General features: G+C 48.4%; 1 protein-coding gene across 1 annotated transcript; it reads left to right on the forward strand.

Annotated features, from left to right (window-relative positions):
- The first annotated feature begins 2,160 nt into the window (after window positions 1-2,160).
- TUBB4A (tubulin beta 4A class IVa) lies at window positions 2,161-11,159 on the forward strand. The gene is made up of 4 exons (XM_056570244.1): window positions 2,161-2,369; window positions 6,224-6,332; window positions 6,750-6,860; window positions 9,006-11,159. The coding sequence occupies exons 1-4, from the start codon at window positions 2,313-2,315 to the stop codon at window positions 10,061-10,063; spliced, it is 1,335 nt and encodes a 444-aa protein (XP_056426219.1). The 5' UTR covers window positions 2,161-2,312; the 3' UTR covers window positions 10,064-11,159.
- The last annotated feature ends 3,037 nt before the right edge of the window (window positions 11,160-14,196 follow it).

Below are 14,196 nucleotides of genomic sequence, written 5' to 3' on the forward strand. Positions count from 1 at the left end.
ACTTCATAAATGTCTTAGAAGCCTTCTTAGATGTCTAGTAGGATTACTAGTCTACTAAATGTTTAGAATGCAAAGAAAATGTCTAGTAGGTTTAAAAGTACCTAATGTATATAAAAGTTTGTCAGGATGTAGATTCTGTCTAATAAGAGATCCTGCTTAAGTCTGTCCTAGTTCCTCTGCCTTAGGGGACAGGCGTCGGGGTCGACTTATTTTAAGTAAGGGGGTTTGTGGTGTCCCGGCACCGGATTGCATCCGCTGCCTTGTGGTGAGGTCCCCAAAGTCAGAGTCCCTAGGTTTACGTGGGGTCCTCATCCCTATCTAGCCCCTTGTCACCCCTTTTGTAATTAAAATTATTTAAATTTAATGTGTATATAATTATATAGTAGGTGTACTTACTTAGTTAGCGTCGCAGGATCTGCGGGTCATGTGATGCGTTCCAAAGACTCTATGGTTTGTAGTTCAAGGACCTTTGGAGGAAGCCAGGTGTTTACCCATCAGGCTATGCAACGGTGAGTGACAACTGACTTGGACCAATCCAGGACGGGCCCTGCCCCTGCCCATATAAGGGAGCGGCAGCCATTGCTCACTCTCTTTCCTCGTGGGCTGTAGACAGGGAAGGATCTGCGCTGCTGTCATCAATGAGTTAGGCCCGAGCCTTGCGGTGACGGTTGATATCTTCTAAACTGTGAGTGTAATCAATCCCTAAGCACTCTGCAAGATCACCGGACCATATCTAACCCCTAAATCCGGACGGATCTTCGCAAATTACCCTAAATTCTGAGACTTATATCAAAAGTCAAGGTCCGCAACAACTGTCAGTCACTGAAGTGTATGGAGACTGTATTAATGAGACTGTTACTGTTCATTGGATGTACCGCAAGTCTTTAAGTAAAGTTTATCCAAGTTCAACTACCTTGTGGACCTTCAGTCATTTTATGCATGCACCTATCGTTACTGGGAAGGGCGGCGATAGGACGGAGAATTACCTCAGCATACTAGCCCTCAGCCTGGCGTCACGAACAATAGGGTTAATCTTAACCCCTGATATACTAAAGCAATACCCTGACTACATTACCCCTACCCAAAAAAAATATTTTTAAACGCCCAAAATTTATAATTTCACCAAAAATCTGCATCTCTGACGTTTTTTTTTTTTTTACATTTACCCCATTGACATCTTTTAATAGTTTGGACAATTGCGCATGCGGCAAAACCAAATAGGTTTAGGTTTCTGTTTTTTTTTTGTATAGTTTTTTGAATGGGAAAAATAAATATGAATTTATTTTTTTATTGGGGAAGGGGATTTTTATACAATAAAAAAAAAAATCTGATACATGTATCATAAAAAGATGAATAAAAAAACGGGGGAAAAAAGGTGCGCGTGAACATAGCCTTAGGTGATGCATCAAGAGCTGTGTAGTACCAAAGTAAACCACAAGATGGAGCCATATAACCAGGCTCTCTTCACTATGAATCACAGCTATGTGTGGGCATGTTGACATGAAGGAAAATGGCCGCTCTGCGGGAATTCAAAGTCCCGATCTAAGATGGCTGCCGCCCCCACCCCCTTCCGAGTGAGCTTTATGATTTGCCCGTTTCTGAAATGGCTACCGGTAACCACGCCCTTGACCACGCCTACGAATGGCTTGCTCGTGACGTCACTGCGTGTCTACACTGGGAGCACAGTGATAACCACTCCTCCGCTGTTCTGGCTGAGCCGTCATTGGCTATATGAGGCAGTGGTAGCCACGCCCTATGGCAATGCCTATGCTAATCTGGCTCCGACGTTACTGATATCCACACCCCCTAGTCACGCCTCCTCTACTGACGTCACTGGGTATAGAGACTATAGACCCAATGGTAGTCACGCCCCCAGGCCACGCCTTCGCTGCTCAAGCTGCGACGTTCTATAAACCGCGGGCACCGAGGTAACCACACCTCCTTGACCACGCCTACTTTTCGACGTCACTGGGGATAGACACCGCGGATGCAGCGGTAACCACGCCTGCTCTGCTCTGGTGACGTTACCTGGGTATCGAACTCACAGGCACCGAGGTGACCACGCCTCCTTTTCGACGTCAATGGGGATAGACACCACGGACGCAGCGGTAACCACGCCTCCCGGCCACGCCTGCTTTGCTCTGGTGACGTCACTCGGTATAGAAATCACAGGCACCGCGGTAACCACGCCTCCGCAGGTGGCGTCACTGGGTATATAAGCAGCGGGCACATCGTCGTGGACGCGCAGAAGGTTCGGGACTTGAGATTTGACAGCTGTGGTCCCTGGACGTAAAGCAACCAACACCGGAGACATGAGGGAAATAGTGCACCTGCAGGCGGGACAGTGCGGCAACCAGATCGGGGCCAAGGTGAGGCCGGGGAGGGGGCTTTGTCCCTGGAGCTTGCAATTCCCGCGCACGGCGGGAGTGGGTGGGTGGGGCCGTGTCACGTCTACGGTTTTTATTGCAATTATTTCAGTTATATCGTTATTTGGCGATGTGTGACGTCATTGCGCAATAGTTATATAAAATCCAGTACAGGAACTTGCTATCTAATGCATTAGGTCAGAGTTTTCCAACCCGGGTGCCTCCAGCTGTTGCGAAACTACAACTCCCAGCATGCCCGGACAGCCGTAGGCTGTCCGGGCATGCTGGGAGTTGTAGTTTTGTAATAGGAGGACACAAGAGAATCCAAATATAATGCATTATACATCATTTTAGGGTAGCCTGGGTGCAAGAGCTTGCGATCTAATCCTTAACAGCAGTGTTTCCCAACCAGGGGTGCCTCCAGCTGTTGCAAAACTACAACTCCCAGCATGCCTGGACAGCCTTTTGCTGTCTGGGCATGCTGGGAGTTGTAGTTTTGCAACAGCTGGAAGCAGATGTTTCTCTAGGATCCACATCTGTCATGGAGGAGGGGGGGGGGGGTCATGTCATTCCTGTACAATGGTGTCTGTCTGTGCCCCTTTGTGGTATAAAGGGGGGGTGCACTGTCCTAAAAAGCCCCCTGGGGTCCTGTCCTGAAGAGCTGACGCTCTCTTGGCATTCCTGTACAGTGGAGGAGGGGTGGGCATGACTGGCATGGGGGCTGTACTTGGCACATTGTATGGTGGCGCTGCAGCTGGGTGTGGTGGGGGAGGGGGGGGGGGTGAGTGTGCGCTCCGGCGCTGCCATTGTCCATTCAGTCATAAATAGAGGAACAGACTCTATAGGAGCTGCGCAATGCTGAGTGTCATGGCTGCTGGAAGCAAGGGGAGGAGGGGGCTGCACCCCTATTGTCTTCTGCCCTGTATATAAGACATATTCCTGACCATACGGTGTCTGTACCTGACACACATCACCCACTCCCTGAGCCGGATCTGGGTGCACCGGTGTCATGTGATGCCTATGGAGCAGAAATGGGACCAGGGGAGGGGGTGGGGGCCACGTAACGTGGTCTCATATTAGACAATTGCTATATCATTGCTATTCAGCGGTGCTGCACGCCGTAAACGGGTGTGGAATTCAGTCATTTGCCGCACGGCTGTGACACAGAGGTGCGTAGCTGGGTCGAGGCTGCAGCAGCCATTTTCTAGGATGGACTCCTCCTCCATTTTGGGGCGGGGGGGGGTTTGCCGTCGTCTGACAGCCGGGGCCTTTCCTGTGACACACTGCATAGGATTCTGTGTGTGTGACTGGAGGGGGGAGGGGAGCTGCGGATAATGGGTAGCTCACAAGCGACGGCGTGGCGATGACTATTACAGAGAATGGGTGGGGGGGGGATGTGCTGCTGCCGCCTATGTTCTTGATGCAAGATGGGGGGGGGGGGGGTGGTTATCTGCCATCAACACGTAGATGGGGGCGCTGCTGAGCTCCTGTCATGGGAAGGAATATAAAGTCTATACCTCAAGATACAGATGGAACATGTTATATCAGCGTATCCAAACCAGTGTGCCTCCAGCTGTTGCAAAACTACAACTCCCAGCATGACTGGACAGCCTTCGGCTGTCCAGTCATGCTGGGAGTTGTAGTTTTGCAACAGCTGGAGGCACACTGGTTTGGATACGCTGATATAACAGATGGGCCAAAGACTAGAGTGCAAGCTCTTCACCCCAGACATCACTCAATCTGGTGCCTAATACTTTAGATTACAAGATTTGTCCCAGTCAACCCTTAAAGGGGTACTCCACTAGAAAACGTTTTTCGTTTAAATCAACTGGTGCCAGAAAGTTAAACAGATTTGTAAATGAATTTTGTTTAAAAAAAAAAATCCCAATCCTTTCAGTACATATCAGCTGCTGTATGCTCCACAGGAAGGTCTTTTCTTCTTGAGTTTCCCTTTTGTCTGACCACAGTGCTCTCTGCTGACACCTCTGTCCATTTTAGGAACTGTCCAGAGCAGGAGCAAATCCCCATAGCAAACCTCTCCTGCTCTGTACAGTTCCTGACATGGACAGAGGTGTCAGCAGAGAGCACTGTGGTCAGAAAGAAAGGGAACTCAAAAAGAAAAGAACTTCCTGTGGAGCATACAGCAGCTAAGTACTGGAAGGATTGGGATTTTTCTTTTTTTTTTAAATAGAAGTAATTTACGAATCTTTAACTTTCTGGCACCAGTTGATTTAAAAGAGAATGTTTTCCAGTAGAGTACCCCTATAATGTGATCTGCAGGGGTCCAACTGTTGGGGAGCACCAGCCCAAAGCCCCGTCTTAAGAACGTGGACTCAAGTCTTGCGCACATGTGGCCGCACCGTACATTTTGTATGGAATTTGCTGATGGCACTCGTCTGTCTCCATGGCTACCATGGAGAATGAATGGGGGCAGCACATGCGCGACATGCCGTTTCTCGAGACCCCCAGAGGTCAGATAGTTACCCCTATAGAGGAGACGACTTGGAATGATTAAATTGTCACTAAAACAGACGACCGTTCACACTACAGGCTTTCCACCTATTCCAGAGGAATCTGCTGGAAATAACGGGGGGTGGAGGTTACGTTGGTCACTGAACAAAAATGGCTGCCACAGGTAACCTTTCTGGAGGTGGGAATGAATGTGGGTGAAGACAGAGCTATGCCACCTCAAAAGGTAGGGTTGCCCTGATACACATATCTTTTTCTTACCCAAAAGGTAGAAGCCCTCAGTAGTAAGGCTGGTAATCCACCTTATTAGGTAGAAGCCCCCAGTAGTAAGGTCGGGAATCCACCTTATTAGGTAGAAGCCCTCAGTAGTAAGGTAGGGAATCCACCTTATTAGGTAGAAGCCCCCAGTAGTAAGGTCGGGAATCCACCTTATTAGGTAGAAGCCCTCAGTAGTAAGGTCGGTCATCCACCTTATTAGGTAGAAGCCCTCAGTAGTAAGGTCGGTAATCCACCTTATTAGGTAGAAGCCCTCAGTAGTAAGGTCGGGAATCCACCTTATTAGGTAGAAGCCCTCAGTAGTAAGGTTGGTAATCCACCTTATTAGGTAGAAGCCCTCAGTAGTAAGGTCGGTCATCCACCTTATTAGGTAGAAGCCCTCAGTAGTAAGGTAGGGAATCTCCCCTTTTTGGTAGAAGCCCCCAGTAGTAAGGTCGGGAATCCCCTATTAGGCAGATGCTCCAGTTAAGAAGTTTCCTCCAAAATAAAAATCCCTTTCACCTTCCCTCCCCTTCTGTACTGAGGCCTCTACATCCTGTGCTCTTGGTGGTGCAGGACCTTCTCCTATGCTGTTACGAGTGGTGAAGGACCTGCTGCACAATGAAATTACTTAATCCTATTGCAGGTCCTGCACTATTCTGGGTAACGGTGTGAACAATCTTATTTTATATTCTTCCTTTCTTTATATCTGCAGATGTCTGGGACATTATTAGTACTTATTCAAGTGTCCGGTATGGGGACATCCCTAGACACGAGTCTACCAGAGTTCTCCTTTAAAGTTCTCACTTGTTTACCTCTGAGGGAACTGTATAATGGTCCACCAGAGGCGGGGTGAAGAGGGGGGCATGAAGCGATGTCAGTGTAGAATATTGGGAGTTTTCTCGACCCCCTGAGGTTGTTGTTTGGCCATACAACATGGGGTCACAGCGCTGCATCTTAAGATGACGAGCCATCATGTTAGTGACCTGGCATTCCCCATTAGTGGTGCCACATTGCTGTCTTGTATGGCACGGGCGCTAGTCACCTTGTAGCCTATAACTTCCCACAATGCTGCTGGGCATACAAGAATCTCTGATTTTCCTTGTATCTGATTCCTTTCTCTTCCTCTACAGTTCTGGGAAGTCATCAGTGATGAACATGGCATCGACCCCACAGGAACCTACCATGGAGACAGCGACCTACAGCTGGAGAGGATTAATGTCTATTACAATGAGGCCTCAGGTACCACACTGACATAATCCGGTCCCCCAAACACCTACCCGTTTCTCTTCTGTCCTTACTGTAATGGGGGCAGAGTCATGTATTGACTTCCTGACAAGCTTGTGATTACAGACAGCAGGCAATCAGAACAAGATGAGCTGCAGTGTAAAGCATGCTCCAGGGAGTAATTTCACTCCCAACATGCATTGCACCCCCCCCCCCCCCATTTTAAACACACTTGGGAAATTTAGCAATGACTTGCTCCAGTGTTTCGGCACCAAACTAGATCTATGAATAGCGAGTCGCTTATTTCGGCACCATTTTCTCTAACGTAATTTAATAAATTCACCCCCATTCACACATGTAATCAGTTCTCATGCATGAATTGCAAAAGCTAAGTACAAGGATTGTTTGTGAACAGGTGTCTGATCTTTGTAGGTGGGAAGTACGTCCCCAGGGCCATCCTCGTAGACCTGGAACCCGGCACCATGGACTCCGTACGATCCGGACCCTTTGGACAGATCTTCAGGCCAGACAACTTTGTCTTTGGTAAGTTGCTGGTGTTTGGGTTAGTGTTTTACAGGGACTGCCATCAAGTGTTGTCACAGTCCCACACATTCTATTACATACAGTGATCCCTCAACTTACAATGGCCTCAACATACAATAGTTTCTTTCTGGACCATTGTTACTTGAAACCAGACTCAACATACAGTGTACAGACAGTCCAGGTCTGTGAAATGTGTCAATGGCCAAAACAACCGACCAATCAGAATAGGCATTCTCTGGTAAAATACCTGTATTACTGAAGTGTATGCACTGACTGATGTCTGGTAGCACCCCCTACAGTACAGGGAGGTATTACATGTTCTGTACTCTTTACATGTACCAGGATTAGCTGTTCCTTTGGACACCAGGTGAGGGCGGCTCCATGTTACTTGTTTAGGACACTGTGTGTACTGTACAGGACCCTGAAGAAGCTCCTGTCCTCTACATAGACAGTGATTACAGCTCCCAGCAGATCTTTATTACTTTTATATGTAAGGATTTGCTTTATCTTTATGTATCTACTTATTGTTCTTTAATCCTCACTTATTTTTGGATGACATTTTGGGGCTTCAGAACCAATTACCAGGTTTTGGTCTCAACATACAATGGTTGTCCTGGAACCAATTCACATTGTAACTTGAGGGACCACTGTATAGTAAGACTGTGGTCTTCTAACTGTGGACCTATAACTGTTGCAAAATGGTGGTCTTCAAACCATTGGCCTCCAGCTTTTGCAGAACTACAACGCCCAGCAGGCCCAGACAGCCAACGGCTGTCTGGGCCTGCTGGGCGTCGTAGTTCTGCAATAGCTAAAGGTCCTCTGTTTGGAGACCACTGTCATAGGTCATGGTTCCTTTTATTTGGTCACCTAGATTGGGGCTTTTATAGGCTGTCATGTGATATTGGAGGACACCTAAAGAAGTCCAACCTTAAATTTTCTTGATACACATTGGGGGGGGTCAACTTGGTGACCGCTCAGACTCTTCCCCAATAACCATGGTGACATCAGTGTTGTAAAGCTGTAAAAGCACCAGACAGGACACCCTACTAGTTCTGCCTCTCCCTGGGTTGTAGCTCATCCACATTTATTAGGTGTCACCATAAAAGTGTAGATAAGTAGAGTTTTAGTATTCACGGCCTGACCTGAATTATAGGTGGCTGTGTATACAGGTGTGCCGGCGTCTACTTCCGCTGCCCCTCCCTGACTAAACAATTGGGACACCTGCTGTCTTCATCTGTAATGGTTTGACATGTTTGTCTACCTGCAGTCATTAGGACAGCAGGTTGACCAAGTTTGGAGACCACTCAAGTACAGTCGTCTCCATAAAATTTCAGGAAGTGTTAACCTGATCCAGCTGAACTTGTTGACCCTCAAATGTTTGGTCCCCCCCCCCCCCCCCCCCCCAACCAAGGGACAAGGACTTGTGGAACAGAATACTGCCCCTTTTATAAAGCATTGGTACAGCCTCACCTGGAATATGCTGTTCAGTTTTGTGCACAGGTTCATAAAAGGGACGTTGTGGAGATGGAAAGTGTACAGAGACCTGCTAATTAATATGGGGCATGGAGCATCTTGGCTATGAGGAAAGATTAAAAGAATTACATTTTAGTCTTGAGACTTAAGGGGGATATGATCAATGCATATAAATGGCTCATACGAAAAATATGGGGGAAAAACTGTTCCAGGTTAAACCCCCCTCAAAGGACAAGGGGGCACTCCCTCAGTCTGAAAAGGTTTAGTCTCAAGGGGGTGATACGGCTTTTTTACCATAAGAACTGAATTTATGGAAAAGTCTACCTCAGGAACTGGTCACAGAAGGAACAGTTGAAAGCTTTAAAATAGGGTTAGATACATTCCTGGAACAAAATAACATTAATGCTTATGAAGAAACATAAAATCCCATCCCACCACACCCCTTCCTTTCAACTCCTTGGTTGAACTTGATGGATTTGTTTTTTGTTTTTTCTCCTCTTCTCAACCATACTAGCTATGTAACCCCTTATATCAGATGTAAAGGGATAGAATGCTCAGCCATGTTTTTCATTTCTATCTGAAGAGATTTTCTCCTTAGGTGTGTGGCCACCTTGGGGAGGTATCAACAAATGTGTCCCTTTGTTAATGTCTGCCTTGTCTCTTCTCGTACAGGTCAGAGTGGTGCTGGTAACAACTGGGCCAAGGGTCACTACACAGAGGGAGCAGAGCTGGTGGACTCTGTCATGGACGTGGTGAGGAAGGAGTCCGAGAGCTGCGACTGTCTTCAAGGATTCCAGCTAACTCACTCCCTGGGCGGTGGTACTGGCTCCGGCATGGGAACCCTTCTCATCAGCAAGATCAGAGAAGAGTATCCAGACCGTATCATGAACACCTTCAGTGTGGTGCCCTCCCCTAAAGTCTCAGATACCGTTGTGGAACCCTACAACGCTACACTCTCCGTGCACCAACTGGTCGAAAACACAGATGAAACCTACTGCATAGACAATGAGGCTTTGTACGACATCTGCTTCCGCACACTCAAGCTCACCACCCCCACATACGGTGACCTCAATCATCTGGTCAGCGCCACCATGAGCGGCGTAACAACCTGCCTGCGCTTCCCCGGCCAGTTGAATGCCGATCTCCGTAAACTGGCCGTCAACATGGTCCCCTTCCCACGTCTTCACTTCTTCATGCCAGGGTTCGCTCCATTGACCAGCCGTGGAAGCCAACAGTACCGTTCCCTGACAGTACCAGAGCTCACGCAGCAGATGTTCGACTCCAAAAACATGATGGCCGCCTGCGACCCGAGACACGGACGTTACTTGACAGTGGCAGCAGTGTTCAGAGGCCGCATGTCCATGAAGGAAGTAGACGAGCAGATGTTGAATGTCCAGAACAAGAACAGCAGTTACTTTGTGGAATGGATCCCCAACAATGTCAAGACCGCCGTGTGCGACATCCCACCCCGAGGCCTGAAGATGGCGGCCACCTTCATTGGCAACAGCACAGCCATCCAGGAGCTGTTCAAACGCATCTCCGAGCAGTTCACTGCCATGTTCCGGCGCAAGGCTTTCCTTCACTGGTACACAGGAGAAGGCATGGACGAGATGGAGTTCACCGAGGCCGAGAGCAACATGAACGACTTGGTGTCCGAATACCAGCAGTACCAGGACGCCACAGCGGAAGAGGGAGAGTTCGAAGAGGAGGCCGAGGAAGAGGTTGCCTAAGTCCACACACTTCACCTACCCATAAATCTGCCAACCCTCCTCCCGTCATGTCATCCTACATCCTATCACCAGATAGCAAGACAACAGCACACCCAATAATCTATGAAAAAACAGCCGAGCCTCTGAATAGGTGAACTCTCTACCCTCACATTGGAAAGTGCACTATATAATGAATCCGCTTGCAGTACACTGGTATCTCTTGGTGTCCATTTTTTTTCTTAACGTGTTGTGGCTGAGCCGGCCTTGGTGCCAACCTCAGTCTATTGTGAAGACTTGGTATTGTGGTCTAGCATGTGAAGTTTACAGATCTGTCTGCATGAGCTGGAGAGACTCTCGTTCTCGAATTATCATGGATTGTGGAATGGTTCTCGTTTGGTTTAAGAAAGTAATTTGTGATCGTCCTAGAACTGTCCCCTTCTGAACTGTGCCCATAGTAGCCGTGCCACGTGCACAATGTTGGCCGGAAGCTTTCCTCCTGGATGCCCCTATCCCCTGGTGAATAGGAAACAGTAGTTTCAGTATTAGAGGGGGACAGGGGGCTAGAACAACTTGTTTTTTTCCCCCTCCGACTACTTGCACTGCCGTACCTGTTCTGAGGCTCCGCTGCCCACTCTTCTTACTGCTCAGAAAGTGGCCCATCTGCCTCTTCTGGTCAGACAGCACCCCTTCTGCCCCCTCATCTTAATGCCACGCTGCGTCACCTCGGCTTCTGTGCATGACGAGTCTGTCCACATCTTTGGCCTACGCCTCTTAACTCCTTCCCCACCGATAAGGTTAGACCATTAATGGCGCTCCCCGATGAGGAAGGAGTAATACTGCCCCCTGTTGGCCCATAAATAATTAATCTATGAAGGATCCATTCCTTGCGCTTATGAGGATCACAGATCCTGCGTGTGCAGATTACTCTTCCAATCCCGCCCCTGCCCTTTTGTCTTCTGCTGCATTTTCTTTTTGTCTGTATGGTTTAAGTGAGTACATACATGTGATTGTGAACCTGTCGCCCGTTTCATTGGACCTGTCGCGCAGGATGACTGCACTTATCCCAGCCATGCTATGAAGTCTGCACACTACTGAATAAAAGCCTGTGCGAAAACTATTCTTGTGTTGTCCATGGACTGATTGGGGGGGGGGGGGAACCTGTTGCTGCTGAACTCTGCAGCTGGAAAATTCATTATGGAGGGAAGAGCTCTTTACAGTTAGAGCAGTCTAATCTTTATGGAGGGGAGTTTTTTATTTTTATAGTCCAGGGTGCCTCCAGCTGTTGCAAACACAACTCCCAGCATGCCTGGACAGCCAAAGGCTGTCCAGGCATGCTGGGAGTTGTAGTTTTGCAACAGCTGGAGACACCCTGGTTGGGAAACACTGGACTAGCATAAGGGGTAGCTGTTGCTGCAGATGTTGCATTCTTAGTTGCTGTTGGAGATGTCAGGGTCTGGTTACCAAAGTGTAGTGGGGGAGACCATTGCAATCTTCTAGCAGCACTACTCTGTAATACATCACACCCATCTGTGATCGACCACGTTTTTGCTTGCGGTCGGGAAACCGCATACGGCCGGAAAAAAAACAGCCGACCGGAGGCTGCGGTTCACTCCGGTCAGCTCATAGACATACATTAACTACGATTCCCGAATACGGCTGAGTGCAGGTGTCGCGATTAAGCCCCGCCCACCCCTCCTCCTAACCGTATACGGGAACTGTAATTACAAACCATAGTGTGAACCCAGCCTAACTCTCCATTTTGCTAAGAGAACCCCAAAAAAGCATGGCCGCTGGGGAAAGAGGCATGGTCTCGCAAAACCCAACATATTTACTTGGGTTTCCACAGAAAATGTGGTGGCTTTTAGCTGAGGAAAACCCCACAGATCAGAGCATGTGTAAAAATAAATAAATAATACAAATGTAGGGAATTAAAACCCACACAGAAACCTACACAACATTCTGTCTATGGGGGGCGATTTATCAAAACCTGTCCAAAGGAAAAGGTGCCATAGCAACCAATCAGATCACTGCTTTCATTTTTAACAAGGCCTCTGCAAAATGTAAGAAGCGATCTGATTGGTTGCTATGAGCAACTTTCCTCTGGACAGGATTTGATTCCCCCAATATCTGCTGTGGATTGGTTTTAAGGGTATAGTAACACATAGAGATGAGCAAACTTGCAGTAAATTCGATTCGTCACAAACTTCTCGGCTTGGCGGTCGCTGACTTTTCCTGCATAAATGAGTTCAGCTTTCAGGCGCTCCGGTGGGCTGGAAAAGGTGGATACAGTCCGAGGAGACTCTTTCCTAGGACTGTATCCACTTTTTCCAGACCACCTGAAAGCTGAACTAATTTATGCAGACTAGTCAGCAACTGCCAAGCCGAGAAGTTCGTGATGAATCGAATTTACTGTAAGTTCGCTCATCTCTAGTCACACAGATCGGATCCTCAAAAAAATCTGCATTTGCCAAAAAATACATAGGAATCTAATTTAAAAAATCTGCAGTTGTGGCTTTGACAACTTCAAATCGGCAGCAGATCCTGTGTAAATGGCTGTCAGACTCCCACCTTGCCTTCATGAGGTTTGCTAGATTCTGTTCAGCCTTTCACTGCCATCGCTCATCAGCTGCACATCCCCTGTTAGCTTAGGTTCACGCGGCCGAAAATGTGCAGAATGTCCACCTGGGAAACACGGGCGGAGGTCTCGCACACCTGAATGATCCAGCAGGAGCATAGACGGCAATGCATTTCCAAGCGGAATCCACACAAAGAATAGACAAGTCTAGTCCCTCTGTGGACGCCAGAATCGGGAGTTCTGTGGCAGAAACATCTGCCATGGAAATTCCACCATATGTGTGGGAAATATTCCGTAATTCCGCACAGTACGTTGTGAGAACGTGGTTTTAGTGTCCCAACCAGTCTGCCTCTAATCCAGTGTTTCCCAACCTTTTTCGGGTCGGGGCACACCTCGAAGAAAAATTCCATGGGGCTCTACAGAGGTTGAGCAAAAAAGGGAAAATGGTAACCACAATGCATTATGGGGGAGATTTATCAACCTGTGCAGAGGAAAACTTGCCCTTGCAACCAATCAGATTATTACTTTCATTTTTCACAGGCCTTCATAAAAATGAAAGCAGCAAGCTGGTTGCTATGGGCAACTGGGCAAGTTTTCCTCTGCACAGGTTTTGATAAATCTCCCCTTATATCTATTTATCAGTGGGTATGAAGTTTAAAGTGCTGCTTTATACAGCAACTCACCAATGACGTCTTCTCTGATTTGCATCGTTGCCTTCTCTTCTCCATCTGGGCCATCACTATTTCTTCCACACACAATTCTTCACCGTTAAACCTGCAAAACAAATCTATTAGGCGCTGAACTTTCGGTGACAGAGGGGTGTAGAGGAGCGGACAGGGGTGTAGAGGAGCGTATATGGGTGACGGGTGTAGAGTGGACAGAGGGGTGTAGAGAAGCATACATGGGTGATGGGGTATAGAGGAGCAGACAGGGGTGTAGAGGAGCATACATGGGTGACAGGTGTAGAGAAGTGGACATGGGTGACAGGAGGGGGTGGACAGGAGTGGAAGGGATGACAGGAGGGTGAACATGGGTGTGAACAGGGGTGGGGGTGGATATGGATGATGGGGGGGTGAACATGGGTGACAGGATGGTGGACGGGAGTGAAAGGGATGACAGAAGGGTGAACATGGGTGACGGGGGGGGGTGGGAGTGAAAGGGATGACAGGAGGGTGAACATGGGTGTGAACAGGGGTGACGGGGGGGATGGGAGTGAAAGGGAGGACAAGATGGTGAACAGGGGTGGCGGGGGGGTGGATATGGATGACGGGGGGGGTGGACAGGAGTGAAAGGGATGACAGGAGGGTGAACAGGGGTGGGGGTGGATATGGATGATGGGGGGGTGAACATGGGTGACAGGATGGTGGACGGGAGTGAAAGGGATGACAGAAGGGTGAACATGGGGGGTGGATGGGAGTGAAAGGGATGACAGGATGGTAAACATGGGTGTGAACAGGGGTGACAGGAGGGTGGACGGGGGGTGGATATGGATGATGGGGGGGGTGAACATGGGTGGCAGGAGGGTGGACGGGAGTGATGGGGATGACAGGAGGGTGAACATGGGTGACAGGAGGATGGA

This window comes from Hyla sarda, chromosome 4, assembly GCF_029499605.1.
Source record: "Hyla sarda isolate aHylSar1 chromosome 4, aHylSar1.hap1, whole genome shotgun sequence".
Taxonomy (NCBI): domain Eukaryota; kingdom Metazoa; phylum Chordata; class Amphibia; order Anura; family Hylidae; genus Hyla; species Hyla sarda.